Raw genomic sequence first — 21,907 nt, 5'->3', positions numbered from 1 at the left:
GCATGGCCATGCACGACTGGCTGCTCCGCTCATCTCGGGGAGCTACAAGGGGTCAGGCGGGGGACATCGGATCCCCCATGCTCGGGATCTGTCCATGAGCTGTTATCACATGGCTCTTAATACTCTCTGTGATAATAGCGGCTCATGCTCCTGCATGTCTATAACAATACCATGGACAGATTATATCCACAGGAAGTAAACATAGAAGATTTCTATAGAAGGACAGCAAGCGGAGATCTAGAAAACTTTGTGGAATTGATACATAAAGTATACTGGAAAGTTGTATAACTTTTCCTAACAGAAACCGCCAAGGCCAGTGATTGACTAAGCAGCATTTCCTCTGTGTCCACAAAGGTCAGGGAGCAGACAACACTGGGGGACCGGTGCAGCATTAAAATGGGAGAGACAGGAAATAAGTAAAATTTTTGAAGCATTCAGAGCCTGTTTCTATAAATAATATCAGTCAGATGGAATTTTACTGCCCTTGTATATGCATTATTTCAACTCTGCATCACATTGAATTTAATTATTTTGCACAATTAACTTTAATAGAAATTATAAAATGACTTGTCTTTTATTTATATTGATTATTATATAATTAAAAATAGAGCACAAATCCTATTTACTCCAAAAAAATGGGCAATGTGTACTTACTATATTATAAAATTACTGGTATTCACAAATTGGTTCACTTGCATCAGTCTCATAAACTCTGTTACCTACAAGATCAAAATACCAAAATGTTATTGCTCAGCTATAGAGATCAACCTAGATTATTCTGATGGATTTTGTTTCAGTATTACATTAGTATTATTACTGTGTTAGAGACTATACGACACGGAGCTGCATTTATAAGTTAGGCGATTTAGGACTGAAATTCCTTGATAATTCCTTTATACAGTGGCTTATATGATTAAATGCATTTAGTGAGGTGCATTCTTTAGATTGAATTATATTAAAACACAGGGAAAAGTAACTGTTCCCGTCACTGTTAACCTAGGCTGTCTGGAATATAGGAATTGAATTTAGCCTTAGAAGCATTTTGTATTTCCTCATCTATCATAGTTTATACAGTTGAAAAAAGACACTTGCATATCAAGTTCAACCACGGAAGGGAAGGGAGTGCATGAAGAAGGTATTTAGGGGAAACAATTCTATATAACATAATGATCAATGTTATTTAGGTGTAAAAAGGCATCTAGACCCTTCTTGAAGCTCTCTCCTGTCCCTGCTGTGACCAGCGCCTGAGGCAGGTTATTCCACAGATTGACAGTTCTCATAGTAAAAAAGGCCTGTCGCCTCTGGTGATTAAACCTTGATTTCTCCAGGCGGAGATAGTGCCACATCGTCTTCTGTTAGAAGACACGTGATAAAAAATTGAAGATGATCTTTTTATGGGGGGCTGTATTTGTGTTATCCATTCTCTGCAGGTCCTCAGCTGGGTCTTATGAGTTTTTTGTGTGGCCGTAAAGTCAGCTTCCTTATACCTCGCTAGGAGAGCCTGAATGTGTCTTATAGAGAAGCTTACTTCCTCTTCACTCATTGAAAGTTGAAGAGTATTTTGGGTTGGTCATATGACACATTTGAGGAACATTTGAGGGTGGATACGCCACACAAACAGCCAAACAACTTCATGATTATCTACACTACAATTTCCAGTTTTTGGGTCTCTCCTGAAGCTTGCGGTTTCAGATCCATGTACTCAGATTTCAGCCAGAAGTTCAGGTTCAATGTTTGGCTCACCCCATCCATTAGTAACCACCGTGATTGGTGGTGGCATGCCGCCACTCATTGTAGGAGCATCGCTCCTTGATGACATCAAAGGGAGAGACAATCGTTAGCAAATTAGCATTGCATCTGGCCTAACAATGTTTAAATGTAAATACCAACAAGATCATTGGTGTTACCGATGGGGGTGATCAGGGACGGTTTTGGACAAAGTGGGGCCTTGGGCAAAACTAAAACTGGGGCCCCAAAATAAAACTATTTTATAAACAGTCACTTTCAGTAAGAGGCTCCCTTTAGCCCTGCACAATAATAATCTTTGTAGTTTGCAAACTTTTATAGAATTTTACAGGAGATAGACAGATGATAGGTAGATTGATGATAGAAGATAAATATGAAATAGGATAGATTCATAGATAGATTTCTAATTGCAGAAATATAAAGTAGATTGTATATAGATAGCTAGATAGAGGATAGAAGATAGATATGAGAGATAGATACAGTAGAAGAGAGATAGAAGATTGATCGATGGATAGATGGCTAAATAGGAGATAGATATGATAGAAAATAGATAGGTAGATAGAAGATATATTGATAAATAGATAGACACAAAGCTAGATGAATAAATAGTTACATAGACAGATATATAGATCGGAAATAGACAAATAATAGGAAGTAGATAAGTAGACAGATAGATATATAGACAACATATAGATGATGGCCATTCAACCAAGGGGTATTAAAGGAGCAATAAATCCTCTGCCCGCAAAAGTTCACATACAGGGGCCCTGGGCAAATGGCAAGTTTACGGGCCTTAACGCCGGCCCTGGGGGTGAATCAGGTTAAGGTCTACTCATCCGAAGTAGAGAATGAAAATAATGTACTATCTACTTACTGTTCTGTTAGCTTCTTCGGCTGTAATATTTATACTTGAACTCATTCTTAAGTGTATAGTTCGTTGTGGTGTATCTGACAATTGTAAACACAGAGGTTACACTGGTACCAAAAACACTTTAATATAATGAAGATTAACTATGTACAACATCATTCATGGATGTATTTGGTTAAATGTTGAATAGTTACATCTTGATTTTAAAATAGTTTTTCTGGTAGTCATTATCATCAGGTGTCACAAAACATATTTCACAAAAAAGTAAAAATTCAAGGGGGGTGATGTATCATTGATTATGTGTGCTGTTGTTTTGGTGCACTTGTGGTGCAAATGCTGTTTGTGACTTTCCATTGCACCGAATAAACATATGAAAATCCCTTTGACATAGACCCTGCTTTACCAAATTCATTATTTGCATAGTTTTCTCATTAGGACTGAATTCATGATTTGTGATGTTCCGTTTAGGTGCAAGTTTTGGCACAAATTGACTCCAGTCCCTATCCTAGTCTATGTTCTGTGACTTTTGATGTTTTTTTTGCTATATTTTGAGCGATAGAAACAACCCAGATAGCAGAATACACTGCCAGCAGATTTACCAGGGGCCAAAGCCACTTTCATAAATCTGACAGCAGCAGAGCTCCAAAAACAGACATAGAACTGTTGCATGGAGTTGGCTTTACGATAAATTACCCCAATCGACTTTAAAACCTTAAAACCATTTAATAGCAACATCTCAGAAACATTCGGGAATATTCATAGGATATGCCAAAAATAATTTAATTGTTACAGTTCTCCATTGGTACTGTGAATTCATTAAAGTGTCTTTGGCCCCTGATAAATCTGTTGGCAGTGTTTTATGCTATAGGGATTGCTTGGAACAGTTGCATAAAAAGTCACAAAATATTTAAAGTTGTACAAAACTGGAGTCAATTTATGCCAAAAATTGTGCCTAAACGGAAAGTTGCAAAATCATGAATTCCGCATTTGTACCACAACTGTGCCAAAACAATGCCAAACATAGATAAAAGATAACATTGATACATTGCCCCCATTGTTTTCTCCAGTGGTGTAATATACAGTTCATAGGCTACATCTAGTATGCTAATTTAACAATTTAATTTACTGTGGATAGAACATTGTTAGGTGTATTGCTGTAACCTCAACTGTAACTGTCTTCCTTTTTCTCAGTAGGCTACAACTGTGAATTTCTTGGTAGGCTAGAACTGTTATCTTTTCTGCATCCTACATTAAGGGAGAAGTTACTCATAACTTACTCTCAGCAGCTTCTGGAATGTAACTGTTACCAGCTTCTATGCATCGATCATCAGAAAACATTGGATGGCAGCTACATTTCTGTGCACACGTGCTGCCCTCCCTACTACACAGCTGCCCATTTCCACAGTAATTTGGAATACATTGTCCACATGAAATAGTGCAGTCAAAGCCATTCCCTGCAAATGACACAAATGGAATTTAAAATTGTGACCCTGGAATAAAAATGTACGGCAAACATGTTTGCAAATATTTTTGTGAGAATTAGTTAAGACTTTCAAGTACGGTACTACAAATTTTCTGAAAACACATATTAAAATTGTGCTAGCACTGTAATACAGCTATTTGCTAAAGTTTGCTACACTGGAATTTCCTCAATATACATTACTGCAGCTTGTAATCAACTGAAAGAATTTGATCAGCAATGACCAGGGCAAACTTAACCAGTTTGTGCGGATGCCATTTTTTAATTTTTTTTAGTACCATATATATTGAGTATAAGGAAACCCAAGTATAAGCCAAGGTACCTCATTTTCCCACAAAAAACTGGGAAAACCTATTGATTAGAAGAAAAGCCTAGGGTAGGAAATGTATTGGTCACAGTCTCCACCCAGTATATAGCATGCAAGACAGCCAACCCCCAGTTTATAGCTATTCAGCCCCCTTCCCCATCCTAGTATACAGGAGGCCAGCCTCCTCCCACAATATATAACCAGCCATATCCCTGCTCCTAGTATATAGCCAGCCAGCCCCCAGGATATAGCCAGCCTCTACCCCTGTATATTGCCAGCCAGCACATATTCCCCAATATATATCCATACAGTCCCCAGGACATAGTCAGCCAGCCCCCAGTACATAGCCAGTCAGCCCCAATAGTATAAAGTCAGCCAGCCTGCAGTATATAGTCAGGAAGCCCCCAGTAGTATATAGCAAGCCAGCTCCCAGAATAAAGCCAGCCTGCCTTCAGTATATATCCAGCCAGCCCCCAGTAAATATCCAGCCAGCCCCCAGTAAATAGCCAGCCAGCCCCAAGTAAATAACCAGCCAGTCCCCAGTATATAGCCAGCCCACCCCAGTGTATAGCCAGCCAGGCCCTGGGATATATCCAGCCCCCACTTTATAGCCAGCACCCAGTATATAACCAGTCAGCCCACAGTATTTAGGAAACCCCCAGTGTATAGCCAATCATCCCACAGTATATAGCCAGCTCACAATATATAGCCAGCCCCGAACAGACAGACAGCCAGCCCCAGTTCATAGCCAGCTAGTCCCCAGTATATAGCCAGCCCCCAGTACATAGCCAGACAGTCCCCAGCATATAGCCAGCCAGCCCCAAGTACATAGCCAGCCAGTTACCAGTATATATCCAGCCAGTCCCTAGTATATAGCCAACCAGTCCCCAGTATACATCAAGCCAGCCCCCAGTATGTCAAAAAATTAACTTAACCATAATTAACAATATGGCCCCCTGCAGATCCTCTTCTCACTACCTGTGCTCTGGCAGCAACTTGTTTGTGCGTGCTGGCCATGCACACACTATGATGTCAGCAGCACCGGACATCATAGTATGTGAAGGGCCATGGCGCACCTAACTGCCGCAGCCAGAAGAAAGTAGAGGACCTGCAGGGGGGCATCGGAAAGGTGAGTACTGAGTTGTTGTTTTTTTTCTGAAAAACGTATCTTATAATTGAGTATATATGATACATGTGATTGAGAAAAGTGTGCGTTTTTTTCCAGTGATGTGTGTAGTTTTATTTTTAAGTAATACTTTATTTTGTATTTACAAATTTTTTTTTTTTAAACACAAAATGCTGCTAACATAATTTTTCAAATTAGTTTTGTTTTTAGAATTCTCCATGATGTAATTTATTGGCGGTGTTATTTTTTTATTCATACAGGTTTTTTTCACTTTGTGCCCCTCTTAAGGTCATAATTGACTTTTAGATATTTGATTATTACATCATGCTTTTATAGCTGATGTATAGCTTTTTTGTATCTCTGTTACACCCTAGTTACAGTGTGAATACAGTCTTACCCCTTATTTCAAGGAAATCTAAAATATGTTCTATTATTTTTGAGTATAACATAATAAATGCTCGGTATGTATTCTTTGTCCATATTACCTGTATAGCCAACATTACATGAGCACACAAAGCTGCCTAATGTATTGGAGCAGTATGCATTGGAAGCACATGGATTGTTCAGACACTCATTCTCATCATTACAATATGTTCCATCACCTGAAACAAAAACATACATCATATATCTACATAAAACACTTCAAATAAGCATTGTTAAGTCTGTGCCACTTCAGTCTTCTGACATCTCAGATATGTTTTATGTCTACAATTTAACAAAATAATGCAAAAGAGACTACTTTAAATAGTATACAGTAAAGGCAAAGCTTTAGCACCAGTTTCTCATAAAGTCTGGATGACAACAATGGGGCAACAATTGCCACTGCCTTGGAATGCAAAACATATAACTTACCTTCCGATAAAACTTGTTGAGTCTCTATATAGGTGCTAAATTTCATGCTATGTAATACAAAAAGAATGCTCTATTTTCATAATGGTGTCTCACTGACCGGAAGGTTAAAATTAATATCCGGGTACACTTATTGCAATATATTATTAGACAATCTTGATAACTGTTTGAGGTGAGATTTAAAGGCATTAAAGATTTAATGTGGCAACTGCTTCAATAATTAAAATTCCCTAAACTGCAGCTTTCCATTATGGTAGACATGGAAATAAGATGAGTACTTGAGGTAATTTTGTAGAAGTGGCGTGATATAATGTCACTCTATATAGAGATCTAACCTTGATAAAATACTGCATATCTTACAATTTTGTGTATTTACAAAAAATTGCATATTTTTAGAATGGTGTCTCTATAAAGTAGTATTAATTACCTGTGAAACCTTTTTTGCATGAACATATATAGCTTCCTATGGTGTTTGTACACGTTGCATAAGGAGAACATGGACTAGTCAAGCATTCATTCAAATCTTCACAGTGGGTACCATTACCTAATATACATGAAATTCAGTAAGAACAACAATAATTTCCATATTCACAATATGTAATACACTGTTAGAAATAATACATAGTCGAAATAGAAAATGGAGACTTGTGACCAAAGACAATGGGGGACAATACTATGCTGTACTTATTATAATGGGCAGAGACTACATCTGAAATCTCCTCCAGAAACTCTGAAAGAAATTTCAATCCTGCGGCCAAGCACACATCCAGATTTACTAGGAGGCTGGACCTTAATTATTAATTATTTCTTAACTCTTAATAAATTCCTCCCAATCTACCATATGATCCACAAAAATAGAGAGGTCAATTTGAGGTGTCATAAGTTGTAAAAAGAATGCCATTGACCATATTTACCATAAAATGCCTTTGCTGTGGTTTTCGAATTTTAGAAAACTGAATCGGGTATATTACTGATACATTTATATTAAATTGTTTTTTAAACATTTTGACATGGGTAATACTTTGAACATTATTAATTATGGAGTTGTCTTAACCAAATATTAAAATTGTTGGCTACTTAGTGGATATAATTAAAGTTATCTCTATAACTATATCTCTATCTTATGGACAGTAGTCATCATTTCATCTTACCAATAAATCCCGGCATGCAGGTACAGTTATAACTTTGCCATGTATTTGTACAGACAGCATTAGGAGAACATACGTTATGAGAACATTCATCAATATCTGAAAAGAAAATATCATTAGCACTTTAAGATTGAAGTTCCCTCTTTCCCCTTGCTGTATGGTAGGTGCAGGACAATTTCCAAGGGGGATTGGTATATGGACGAGTTTATAATTTTCCAACATAACAGACATTAGGGAACTTGATCCATTATTAGGCATGTTTACAATTTTACTTAAAAGTTGTTAGTTAAATAAACAATATCTGTTACTAAAATGTGTTTTCTAATATTAAGGTATCAATGGATAAGCGTCTTTTTATTTATTGTTGCCTATTTATTGGTCCATACCTGAACAATGAAGGCCATCTCCAGATAGTCCTGCAGGGCATGGTCCGCAGCCATTCACTGGGTCACAACTTACATTCATGTAGCAACCTTGAGTGCAAGGATTTATAGGTTCGTGGCAGTAGATATCTGTGTAATTATCTGTACAATTGCAGCCTGCCACCTAATTTTTACAGAAAACATCATATTCACTTATTCATATTCGGGACATTCCTATATCATACCAACTATTTGATACTATGTATTATTAGTAAAATACAAATTGTCTTTAACTTACATAAAGGGAGCTGGTATTTACTCGTATAATCTGTGTGTAGTCACACTCGCTACTGACCCGACAATTGCAGACAGTAAACTTTATGGAGAAGATACTGGAGAGATTATATGTATCTATAGCCTCTAACTGGAAAGTAAAGCCATCAGTGCTAGAAGGGATCCAGGTCAAGAGTCCCGTCTCTAAATGATACCAAAATGTAAAACCATTAGATAATAAGGTTAACAGGTAATAATGAGGGAAGACAATATTTTTATATATATATTTACATATATATATATATATAATTGTATGTACAGTACATATGTTTACGTTCTAAAATAATGACCTGTAACATTGAGATCACTGGATGTATATACAGTAAACTGAACTCCTGCTCCAGTGGCATCATACAGCCTCTGAACTCTCTCCATCTTAAATGTCTGAATATTGCTGTCTCCAATGATCTTAGGAGGCATCAATCCTGAAAAAAAGCATAGGATATAATACACACCTGTACATAATAGCAATAATGCATGTCAGTTTGGTGAAACAGAGCTCCTACATTCTGTTACATGTACGCTAAACATCTCTGAAGAGCGCTAATGCTTTTCCCAATGCCCTGAAGAGCAAGTTTTACCCAATTAGTTAGATATAAAAATACTATCTAATCATGGGGACTCACAACTAAGACCCCTTAGATCAGTGTTCCCCAACCACCGGTCCATGGCCCAAGAGCGGGCCATGGAACACCTGGTTCCAGGCCGCGTTGGACCTCTGTAAAAACAAACAAAAGAAAATATACTCACCTTCCCCATTCCCCTGCAGCAGTCTTCTGTCCCATTACTTAATTTCCATGTAAATGTGCTGTTCTATTGACAGTGAGCGAAGAGAAGACTGCTGCAGGGGAACAAGGAAGGTGAGTATTTTTTTTGTTTTTAGTTCAGCTGGGAAAATAGAGAGTGGGGGGGGCTTCTTCAGGAAATTGGACAATATAAGCTAGGCACACAGGGAGTTATGTGGGGCATGCAAACTTACATTTTTGGCTATGAAACAAAAACCAGACTGTATCCCCCCCACCTACTGGTCCCTGGAGGAAATATATGTTTACAGCCAGTCCCTGGGCAAAAAAAGGTTGGGGACCACTGCCTTAGATCACTGAGCAAAGAGACTAAAGAGACTGGAAAATGCAGTGCAGGTCCTGTAACTCATCTATGTTCAGCTATTATAACTCTGTGCCAGAATGCTAAATGCTGGCTTACAGAAATGAATGGCAAAAAATATAATACTATAAGCACATGCGCATATTAAGCATTCTATTCATTTGAGAGGGTAGAATGCAGTGGTGAATGATGAATGAAGTGTTGCTGGCTAGAGAAAACGCAGAAGGTCTAAGTAACTGTCATTAAAGGGGTTGTCCACAGGTTGAAAAAAATATGATTTTTATTCCAAAGTCAGCTAGTCTACGGACTATGGTTAGTGCTGATATTGCAGCTCATCTGTTACCAAACACTACCCATTGTTAGGTGAGACGCTGTTTTTGGAAGAAATCATCCAGGTTTTTCAACCTCTGAACAACCGCTTCAGTACTTGGTTTCTGGGTTTAAATCTGAGCAGGAAGGTTTGTTAGGCTTAGTATGTTTACCCCACACTTATGTAGGTTTCCTTATATACTCCAAAAACTTAATGATAACAATGGCCCAAATTTATTTAAGCATTTGCACCAGTTTCCTGTCTGACTTTGCACTAGAAAGAACGTGCAAACCGCTTATTTATAAAGTGTCTGCACCAGTTTTTTTGTTTTGTGGCTGCACTGTGTCCATCAAGATAAAAAAAATGTGGATCTTAAGGGTCATGTTAGTGCTTAGTTGAAGTTTGCACTACATTTCTTATTGACATGTGCCATAATTCTGTTTGTGCCCCAATTTTGCAGCATGTACAGTGCAGCATTGTGCTCACTTCCAGAGCAGTGGAGGGGGCGCCATATTAGTGAAGAGCATGCCAGAGTTTTGATGAATCTGGTGCACTCTGCACACTCTACAGGTAAACTGCATATAGTACATACAACACTAGTACTGATAAATGTGGGCCAATATCTTTACAATGACCGCATTCCTATAGTTTGAGAGGTAACATAACATAAAGAACACATAATTGCTTATTAGATAACTTACTGAGGCTGGTGTTTAAGCTTTGAAACTCTGTGACCACTTTCTGAGTTAATAATCCAATTGTCTGATTTCCAGTGCTGAGGGCATCATAAATGCACTCTGTCTTGTTGGCACAGATAGATGACAATTCCAGGTACTTTGCCATATTTGATGATATAAGATCATTGTAAAATATTGGAGTAAAGTTGTTTGGTTTGGGTGTTGATTGATTTAAAGTGAATAAAGTATCCTGAGTTACTTCCCCTGGTACACAAGAAAAAGAAGAATGTAATTTGACAAGGGGTATGGATTAGTAGGAAAGAAAAAGGCAATGGGAAGAATCTAAATTGTGTAAAAATAAGACAACCATTACGAGGTGGTAAGACAAGATGAACCAAAGTATGAGCAACTCTAATAAATCAGGAACAACTGTAGACTGCTTCATCTGTTAATGTTGTCTAAATATTGGACAGGATAAGAAAATGTCCCCCAATGTTTTTTTTTCCACAATTGTGTTAGCTAATTGTGCAGGTTAGAGGGGTTGCCTTGAGGCAGTTCTTTAAGCCACATTCAAAAGTCTGTTTGTGTTGAAAGAAGGATTGGATTGGATGACATAACCCTCATTACAATTTTCCTATACATGCAGCTATTTATGACAAAAATTCACATCATCCAACTTAACAAAAGATAAGGACAGTTTTTGTAGATATGATGGTTTTGCTCTTTCACACAGGACAATTACTCTCTCAATCCCTTTGTTAATTGATTGCATTGATAACTCGGTCCAGACACTTGGCCCTGCTTTTCTTGGTGTACAACATTCCAGTAGGACAAGATCACTGGAGTAGATTATGTAGTAGATAATTAAGAAATGACAGTTCTTTGCCAATCTATCTATCTACATATCTATTTGTCTATCTATCTATCTATCTATCTATCTATCTACATATCTATTTGTCTATCTATCTATCTATCTATCTACATATCTATTTGTCTATCTATCTATCTACATATCTATGTGTCTATCTATCTATCTATCTATCTATCTATCTATCTATCTATCTATCTATCTATCTATCTACATATCTATCTACATATCTATTTGTCTATCTATCTATCTATCTACATATCTATTTGTCTATCTATCTATCTATCTATCTACATATCTATTTGTCTATCTATCTATATATCTATCTATTTGTCTATCTATCTATCTATCTCTCTACATATCTATGTGTCTATCTATCTATCTACATATATATTTGCCTATCTATCTATCTACATATCTATTTGTCTATCTATACGAGTAAGTATATAATTTAAATGTATAGGAAATAAACATAGATTGAAAATGTATTAAAAGTATCTTTCTAAAGCACCTACATGTCTTCCCAAAATGATAGATGTCATCTGCTGTACTCTTGATGGAAATATAAGAACCATCTGGCCTCATAAATTCATCATTCATATTCTGATTCCAAACACCTTTAAGCAAAGATTGCAATGTTAGATATGATTTTTGTAAGATACAGACATCATAATTCTAATGGTAATACAGTTATAAAATACAAACTATTCACAAATGAATACCATTAGTTATAAAGATACTCACCTAGAAGACCTTGAGTTTTGTTAAAGAACTGGTTGGGAAGGCTGGTTATTGCATTCAGTATTCCAGAGTAAGCTGAGACAGATATAGATATTAGTCCTTCAAAGGTTGCAGTGATGGAGCCATCATTTATTAGGAAGACACTGGAATAGCTGTTATTAATCAGTGCATCCATATCTACAATGTAGGACAATATTATCAGTCAATTATGTTTAATTATGTAACATAATATAGTGTAAGCATTTCTATGGGATTACCTTCTGAGTAACTGAAGCCGGCTACTTGGCCATTAATGTAAGTATTTATTATATTGTTACTTATATACCACTCCACCTGAAAGAATAGAAAGCACATGCAATGTGAACAGTGTAAAACCTGTAAATGAACAACGCATTGTGGGAGAATTATCCAGCTGTCTGTGACAAAATTGTCTGGAAGACCTTGCGCCACATTTATTAAAGGTTTCTGTCTTACAAAAAAGATGTGGCATGGCTTTGTGTCAAAAATTTAATATGCCAAAAATTATGCAACTCTGCAATTTTGGGACAGTTTTCTAGAGTACAAAAAACAACTAATAGTTGAGAAAAGTACGATTCCACAGTCTTATACTATTCTTAATTTTTCATCGACATAACAAGGTGTCATGGTGATAAGCTGTTTGTGTGCTGTAGACAACAAGCTTGTTGTCCCTGGTTTGCTTACCATGTGTTATTGGCCAAATATCCCCCAAATATATTGAAGAACAAAATGAAGAACAAAATACAATGAAGAACAAAATGTATAAAAAAATGTGCATACCCTTTTTGCAGAAAGCATTGGCGTTAAGACTAAGGTGTAAATGTATCTTTCTCTTACTACTTTTCCTGTCACACCAGTTTCTTTTTTGGCTTGTTTCTTGGTCTAATATTGGTCTAAAATATTGGTCTTTTACCTTTTGTTCAACACAACTTCAGCTTGTTATTAAAACATGTTTTGGTGTCAATTTTTGTACAAAAAAAGTTGCAAGGGTTTGTTCTGTTTCTTACAGCCAAGTTCATAGGCTGAGTATGGGCAAGCTTCTGCATATTGTTTTGCAACTTTTTAATAAGTCTCACTGCTCCAAAATTTGCAAGTTTTTGATTCTAACATAATAGGCAAAAAATAAGATAGATCTACATTTATGTAAGTGTCTCTACAAGCAATTAATTGAAAGGTCTTGTCTCATCTTCATGCTGCCCAAGTATACTGCAAGGTAACAAGCAGGGTACCATGTGGATCAGACATATATTGTTTAAACATATTCACAAATTACTTTCAAAATGATTACATAATGGGGCTTATTTACTAAGGGTCCGCGGATCGCACTTTTAGTTGACTTTCCTACGTGCCTCTGTGAAGGGTATTCAGCTGGGGATTGGGTTGCACGTGATTGGATTTTGGTGCAGCTGTGCCGGCTTTCATGTGACAGAAATCGGGGGCAGGCCATCAGACGATCCGACTGATTCGGACTGGGCGCGGGATTTAACTTTCGAATTGTGTTGCAAGACAATGCACTTAAATGCACCAGGAAGAAGAAGATGAACTCTGTCGAACCTGATCGGGGAAGCGACACATGCAGGATATTGGCGCATGATCTTAGTGAATAGTGGCAGAGTGCATGATTGTCAGACAATGCATTTTTGGAGAACTCCGCGGACCAGGTAAGTAAATGTGCCCCAATGTTTTTTACAGATGGTATTCAGCTGTATAATGTCACTGATATAGTTCTGTACATATTCTAAGGAATCTATGTATTCAGTGATCTCTTCAGAGGCTTAGGTTAAGGTACACTGCCATGTCCTTTAATTATAATGGTTACTTTTGGGTCTTTTTATCCATTCTATGATCTCAGTTTTTTCCAGGGTTTGTATTAGTCTCTAGTCTGGTCTAACTTATGTATCTTTTTGGGATGTATATCCATTTTCATAGTGTGCCCTGTGTAAGCTCATTTGGTGTGTACAGTTCTGCCATTAGGGTTCCAATTTATGTATTCAAGGAAATGGTTTGGGATCTGTTTAATTCAGGGTCCACTGTATTCATTTATTTAAGGGTCAGGCAAGGGGACAATGTTTCTGTTGTGGAAAGCAATATTACTTTCAGTTCTATGCACCAGCAATATACAATTTAGGAGCTATTACCATTCGATCAATTTTAGTGATCGGGCACTACCTGTTTGTTGAAATTTTTGGGAAACTGTATATTTGCCACAGCTTATTGTTGTTGTGCCTGTTGTTTATAAATACAAATGTGTCATTGTCTCGTGTGTACAATGTATTATTTATGAAAGAGCACTGAACTGCATATTAGACTTTTAAGGTTGTATTTTACTCACTTTAACATTAGTGCTATTCGATATGTACTGCACTGCGAATGCCTGGAAGTTGGTAGCCATTGCTGTTCCAGTTTGAACTGTACGGCCTTGTAAGACTAAAGAGGAGTCTGAATCTGATGCATTAAGCAGGATGAAATCTCCAAGTCCATTAAAAGTGTAGTTTAATCCATCTAAAGTTGTAATGTGAGGATCTCCGTACATCCATCCTGTAAAAGACAAAAATAACTTTTAATGTATTCTTATTGTATAATCAATGCATAATTATTGTATGATGATAAAATAAGTTAAGTAACACACATATACACACACACATATATAGCATTGCTGTTTGCTTAATGAAACTGCTTTTATTTTTATATGCTTGCCGAATATGCTGAAATTAAGAGGATGCTCGACTGTGGATGAAAGCAGATCACAGGGCCCTCTTCTGTACCGAAGCATGCAAAACTCCCGGGCTGATGTTTTACATATGCCACCAGTGATTTACGGATACCTATTCCAAGGAAAGTGATTCCCATGTGATAATTTTCTAGCCAATGAACTATCGGCATTACCTCTTTATCCATAACTAACCAAGCCCAGGTCCTGCCCCACAAAAAGTTTTTCTACAGGTCTCCACAGAGAGAGATATTATGCTATAAACCTGACACATATATTATATATATATATATATATATATATATATATATATATATATATATATATATAGTGCATGCGTATCCATCCCGGCCTATTGTAGAACTCTCAAATTCTGCTACAGCCTGTGACAACATTCTACTAAAAGTGCAAATGCACCCCTCCCCACTCACTTGGCATTGAAGTAGCAAAGGGGGTAGGGAGAGTATGAGAAAAGTGCCTTTCAAACGATAATGAATTCACCCCAGTGAGTTTTGTGCAAATTCTGGTCTGTTTTGCCACCCAAGCATGAATTACAGACCCTTGAAGCTCACAATGACTATTGTTAATACTTTTGCTAATACCTTTTATAGGTGTGAAAATATCAGTAAAACATTGAAAAATTCACCCAGCTGTCTGCACATCACTGTGACACTACTAGACTTTAATATATGCAAGTAAACCATGCGCACCTGGAAACAAGGATTTGTAATCCCAGCAATTCACCATGGGTCTTTTTTCACTGTACATTTGACAGAATTTAGGATTGTCAACCTCATTGCAGCACCATTCCTTAGCCTGGATTTCTATATCTACAGAATGTAAAAAAGTACATGTTTGTAAAAGATACTTATTAAAATATTACACCGGATAAAAACGTAATTATTATCGACATTTCTGGACAAATACAAATTTTCTGAGTAAATCTAGCTGTATTATAGAGATTATTTTCAGTCACTTGTAGAGATGTTAGATGTGGATTTATTTAGATATTTAAGTTTTGGAGAATCAACAGATAACGAGATTGGGCCGATGATGCATTCTTAGTACAAGTATCAAATTTACTATACGCTGCGATAGAAAACTGGTGTAGGTGATCAATAAGTATAACGCACAAAGGGCCAGTGTTAATACATAGGCCCCAATGTGTTTGTTCAGCTTAATACACTTTCATCACCTTCACAGATTAATATTGTGACATACTCCCCATGACTAGTCATTAACACTGTATATGGTTTTACACGGTCCAAAGAAAGTATAAAATATCCACAAATAATAATTAATAATTAAAAAGGTATTTCAAAAGCCTGGTTCCAAGATGAAAAGGTTGCTTACCAGGGGTAGCAGGTACAAATGTCCATGTCCGTTCTTGAAAACCTTCTTGAAACTGTCTTTTCAAGTTGTACAAACACCTCACACCAGCCTTATAGTTACTGGGGAATGTTGTCCGGAGCATCCTTATTGTAGGAGATTGAGCTAGAACCACAAATTAAGGTGGTAATGTGAAAGGTCTCGCTTCAGATATATAACATATACAATGAGGCTCTTATTTTATTCCTTTGTAATATTCCTTTTTCTGCTGCACCACATTTAGTCTAATGCTGAATGATAAATGATTAAAACTCTCTAACTCAATAACTGAGATGTAGCAGAACACAGTTTGTGTTATAGCTGAGATGCAGCAGAATGGAAGTGTATCATTGTGTGTTATATCCATCTAATGGATCTCTCATCTCTCCTCTCTGATCAGTCTCATTTTTTTTTCTATTTGTCAGATACTAGTACAATGTTCAGAAGCTACATAAAAGTGTAGATAAACCCTGGACCCTGGCAATCTAAGCACATTGTCAGCATATAGTATCTCACAGCACTAGAGGGATCATGAAGTTTCTGCTTAGAGAGCCCCCGCCGACACCCTGGAATCTTACACTGACCAGCACTAAGTTATACGAGCTACAAAAGCAATAAAAGTAAAATTGTAAAGTAGGGGATTAAAAATGAGCTATATTGTGTAAACATAACTACGGGATTAAAAATTTGAGAGCTTTCTTTCATGTGCAAATCCATTTAAAGGAAAGGAAGTAGATCTGATGGTAGATTCCTCCTCGCTGCTTTTGCCATAATCGATAATTTAATAATCCTGAATCGTAACCTAATTTACTTAAAAACTTTATTTTAATTTTAGAAATATGTAAATCAATCACAGAGGCTAATGGGATGTGTACTAGTCTGTCCAGCCACTGGGAGATGCTTTTTTTTCTCTTATTGCGGCATAAAGTTTCCCAAACAATGTATCACCTTCATCAATCATAGTGTCGTTTATATGTATGTTTCAGCACTAGGTTATGTGCGGCTGCTTGTTACTCGGAGTGCAGATGCACATTACGTAGCGCATAAACTTACATATACATGGAACTGTGTTTTATGCAGGCTGGTTTGTCACAGTGATACATTGTTTGTACAACTTTACACTGTAATTAAAGAGAAAAAAAACATTATTTAATTTATACTCAGTCTTCACTGATGAATTTGGGGTTGGATCTCTAGACTGAGGCACAAGATTCACTCCTGGTCATGCGGACCAATTGATATCCACATTAGTCTATTCAGCTACACTTTCTCAAACCTCCCACATTAAGTTTAAGCACCCTGTGGTGGTGGCTAAAGGCATACCAAAGTACAGGCAGTCCCCGGGTTACATACAAGATGGGGTCTGTAGGTTTGTTCTTAAGTTGAATTTGTATGTAAGTCGGAACTGTATACTTTATTATTGTAATCCCAGCCAGAACTTTTTTGGTCTCTGTGACAATTGGATTTTAAAAATGTTGGGTTGTCATAAGAATCAGGATTAATAATAAAGCTTCATTACAGACACCTGTGATAACTGTTATAGCTGATCATTGTAGCCTAGGACTAAAGTACAATAAATTACCAATATCCAGTGGTCCGTTTGTAACCTGGGGTCGTATGTAAGTCGAGTGTTCTTAAGTAGGGGACCGTCTGTAATTTATTCTATGCCTATGCAGCTTGTTTTATTGTACATATAGCTTCAACCACTATCAAGATACTTTAATAAAAGAGTCAGCACAAACTTTGTAACCTAATAGTAAAATAATAATAAAACGTAGACATTATTGACTCCAAGTATGTGTACAAATTTTACAGTCTCAGTCCTCATGCACATAAATGGAAGGCTTTCTACAGTGCCCAGTCGCGGTGCTGTGAGCATGCTGTCCCACATGTCATATATTTTGCCATATTACGGCACCTGCGGTTTGGGTTTCAATGGAGATGGGGGAGGTAATGAGCGCTCACATGTTTTCCCTGCACACAGCTGGATGCCGTAGCCTGGGTGAGCATCTATTTGTGTGCATGAAGCCTTAGACTCAGTATGAGAAATAATACTGTCAATACATAGCCCTTTGACTCTAATTATTGGTATATATGTGGGGCTTTTTTTCGGTTAAAGACACACATTTAGGCTTGCGAACAAATGTTTGTGTAGTCTATATGTAGTTTCATTTTCAAAACAAAATCTTATCCTACCTGCTTTGGTTGCTCTGTATCGGAAGTCAGCAAGCCCCTGCTGATATAAGCATGGACAGGACAATAAACCGGAATTCCACTGAGATGATGATGGTTGGGCAATGTACCAACTGAGACATTTCATTTGACTGTTGTTTACAGGATTACTATTCAGTGTATATATCCAGAGACCTTTCATATCTAGAACATGAGAATAAGATTATAAACACATCTCAATACTTAATACTTTAAATTAAAAAATTGACCAAATGTTTTATATCTGTAATTAGAAAGAAAAAGTGGAATAGGCCATACCTGAATTATAACCAATATATCTTGATGGACGATATTTCTCATATATTGGTCTCCCCATGATGTCATCATTTTTGAAAAAGTTGTTCGATGCTCCACTAGCCAAAAGGAAAGAAATCAATTAGTTGGCTTTTAGGCTACTCCAATGGCATAAAAATGTTTTATTTTAATTGTCTTTATATCATGCTGATGTGCTTATTCACTAAATCTTAATTTTCCTTTTTTTCTGTTGAAAATGATAACTGAAACATATGACTGCTATGAGCTGGTATATACAGTATTTCATATATTTTACTGGAGGCCTGATGATAAAGTCAGTACAAAAAAGGCCAGTCTTGATAATTATTCTCATTAATGACTTGCCTATTATGTATAGTTTGCTTTAAAAGTTTTATAACAATCATTATGATAGTTATTAAGAAGTTAGAAGATGATGTAAGGGAGATTGTGGTTTGGAGACACAATGGGGTAGGTTTATTATGCCTTCTGTATCAGTTTTCTAAGAGGCTAGAGCATCTTAGAAGATACAAGAGCAATTTTAAGACTGACATTTAAAATGGCAGTATTCATTCAGTAAATTTTATCAGAGAGTTGTATTTTTCAAAAGTGCAGCTTTTAGATTAAAGTTTCCACAATAAACAACATTGATTAACTGTTATTGTATTTCTGATGTATTTCTGAAGCATTTCTGATGTATTTCTGATGTATTTCTGATGCTTGTTTTTATCATATAAATAATATGCCAACAATTTTCTGTGGGCCCTTATAATTGCAAAGATATCAAATAGTTTTATTTTTTACATTATACTACTTTTGCACAAAAATATTTTCATTGTATAGGCAAAATATTAGTAATAGCATTTTATTTTAGTCTGCCTTTTTACTAATGCAATAATTCTCATTATGTGGGACTTTATTCAGATATGTTTATGTAAGGGAAATGCTATTTTATTTTTTGACTTCCTTTTTATTTATTTTTAAAATTTTTAACATTATTTACTTTTTTCAAAATGTCCCACTAGTGGACTTACCATGAGCGCTTTTATAATACATGGCAATACTACTGTAACCCTGGAAAGCCTATAAGATTAGATTAATAGGCTGCCATAGATGTCAGTCTCAGAAGCCATTGTTACAGCACAAGGTGTTAAAGCAACCAAACAGCACCCCACGATCATGATCTTGTCACTAGGGGCAATGGGGGCAACAGAGGAAACCCCCTTCCCTCTGCATGTCTCAAAGATAATCAAAACATAAAAACATAATCGGGTAATCTCAGAAAGTTATCCCATTGTAAAACCCCAAATTGGGTGCTCACCTGAATACCACTTGATGGGATGCAAACAGGGCCGGATCATAGGCGGGGCTCCCGGGGCTCGAGCCCCGGGGCCCCCACCACCTTGCCCCCCCCAGGGGGCCACCACCAGCTGACTATGTCTGCCGGCACAGACATTAAGTATCGGGTCCTGTAGTTTTATATGCTTCCGCGCCGCACACTGGCGCCGATGCTTCCTGTCAGCCAAGCTGTGAGACATGAGTGACAGCTCTGCATCGCTCCCACTCATGTGAAAAACAGCTCAGTGACATGGCGCCGGCTCGCAACTGAGGATACCCGGTCCAGTCCTTGAACAGTTAACTGTGAGTGACAGTCCTCTGACTGCAGAGCATCGATCCCTCCAAGCAAGGGAGGACGTATATCAGCTACACAGGTCGCGCTAGTGACGTCACTGCGCGACCTGTGTAGCGTGGAGGAGTGTCGGCACTTACGATGTGTGCTGCGCTCCGAAGCGCGGGCCCGGCCGCCCCCAGCTGTAGAGTGAATGATAGGGCCAAGGACTCCAGTAACATTAACAGTGTGGAGAAGGCCAGAGGTGACAGCAGCTTTAAAGGCAGGAGGGTAATGTATTAAATAACATAAACAATTGGGCAGCAGAGGTTATCTATCCCTGTGAGACTTTAAGTGTAGGTGGGGGAGGGGGCACTGCTGGGGCAGACGAGGAACTCACTATTTGTAAGTAAAACTACATTAGATTATTATTAGGAGGGCTGAGCACTAATTATTCAAATACTAATTAAAGTGAGCACTTTATTGTTGTTGTGTAGTATTAGGTTGTCACTAGATCTATTGTTATTAACTCCTTAACACCGCAGCCCTTTTTCATTTTTTTGAATTCCATTTTTCACTCCCAAACTTAAAAATCTGTAACTTTTTTATTTTTCCATATACAGAGCTGTGTGACGGCTTGTTTTCTGCGTAACAAATTGCACTTCATAGTGACGATATTTAATATTCCATGCTGTGTACTGGGAAGCGGGAAAAAAAAAATCCCAAATGCAGTGAAATTGGTGAAAAAACGCATTTGTGTTAGAATTTGCATTTTCTACTTAGCTTGGTTTTCAAGGCAATTTCCTTTATTCTTCGTCTTAGTACGATCACTGGGATACCAAATTAATTGGTATTGGTATTAGTTTATTGTGTTTTAATAAATTTGAAAAAATTAAAACACAAAAATTGTACAAAAAGAAAATTCTCTATTTCGCTATGTTTTGGCGCAAATACATTTTTCATACTTTGGTATATGGAGATATGTGAGAGGTGAAATATTGTAAGATGAGCCGATGTTTTCTTTGAAACCATTTTGGGAACTGTATGACCTGCTGATCACTTGTTATTACATTTTTTATGTTGCAAAATGGCAAAAAAGTGGCTTTTGAACAGTTGGCCGCCATTTTGCGTTACTGGGTCCAATGCCGAGAATAACCATTATTATATTTTGATAGATCAGACATTTTGTGATTCAGGGATGCCTAATATGTTTATGATTTTTACTGTTTTTTATTTTTATATCAGTTCTAGAGGATTTGTGATTTAAATTTTTTTGTTGTTTTTATAATAACATTTTTTTTTTACTATTTTTCACACCCCTGGGTTGTCTGATTGATCCTACAATACACTGCCCTACTACAGTATGGCAGTATATGTGGATTTAACACATAATTAGAGATGAGCGAACATGCTCGTCCGAGCTTGATGCTCGGTCGAGCATTAGGGTACTCGAAACTGCTCGTTGCTCGGACGAATACTTTGCCCGCTCGAGAAAATGGCAGCTCCCGCCGTTTTGCTTTTTGGCGGCCAGAAACAGAGCCAATCACAAGCCAGGAGACTCTGCACTCCACCCAGCATGACGTGGTACCCTTACACGTCGATAGCAGTGGTTGGCTGGCCAGATCAGGTGACCCTGGGATAGACTAGCCGCTGGCCGCGCTGCTCGGATCATTCTGTCTCTGGATGCCGCTAGGGAGAGAGCTGCTGCTGGTCAGGGAAAGCGTTAGGGTGTTCTATTAGCTTACTGTTAGGCAGGAGTGATTCTCAAAGAACCCAACAGCCCTTCTTAGGGCTACAAT

General features: G+C 37.4%; 1 protein-coding gene across 1 annotated transcript in view; it reads right to left on the bottom strand.

The window, feature by feature from the left end:
- Positions 1-21,907, bottom strand: part of LOC140122877 (uncharacterized) — a 113,517-nt gene that overhangs the window by 15,261 nt on the left and 76,349 nt on the right. Inside the window, exons 31-48 of the mRNA XM_072144122.1 lie at positions 18,506-18,600; positions 18,212-18,391; positions 16,001-16,141; positions 15,358-15,477; positions 14,270-14,475; positions 12,177-12,252; positions 11,923-12,096; positions 11,694-11,795; positions 10,335-10,574; positions 8,510-8,644; positions 8,185-8,363; positions 7,911-8,070; positions 7,528-7,623; positions 6,804-6,920; positions 6,013-6,129; positions 3,892-4,068; positions 2,621-2,694; positions 655-719 (exon numbers count right to left, since the gene is read on the bottom strand). Coding sequence (XP_072000223.1) covers positions 655-719; positions 2,621-2,694; positions 3,892-4,068; positions 6,013-6,129; positions 6,804-6,920; positions 7,528-7,623; positions 7,911-8,070; positions 8,185-8,363; positions 8,510-8,644; positions 10,335-10,574; positions 11,694-11,795; positions 11,923-12,096; positions 12,177-12,252; positions 14,270-14,475; positions 15,358-15,477; positions 16,001-16,141; positions 18,212-18,391; positions 18,506-18,600 — 2,454 coding nt within the window. The remainder of the gene's footprint in view (positions 1-654; positions 720-2,620; positions 2,695-3,891; positions 4,069-6,012; positions 6,130-6,803; positions 6,921-7,527; positions 7,624-7,910; positions 8,071-8,184; positions 8,364-8,509; positions 8,645-10,334; positions 10,575-11,693; positions 11,796-11,922; positions 12,097-12,176; positions 12,253-14,269; positions 14,476-15,357; positions 15,478-16,000; positions 16,142-18,211; positions 18,392-18,505; positions 18,601-21,907) is intronic.

Source organism: Engystomops pustulosus, chromosome 3 (assembly GCF_040894005.1).
Source record: "Engystomops pustulosus chromosome 3, aEngPut4.maternal, whole genome shotgun sequence".
Lineage (NCBI taxonomy): Eukaryota > Metazoa > Chordata > Amphibia > Anura > Leptodactylidae > Engystomops > Engystomops pustulosus.
The sequence above is the reverse complement of the archived record's forward strand: the minus strand, read 5'-3'. Positions and strand labels throughout refer to the sequence as shown.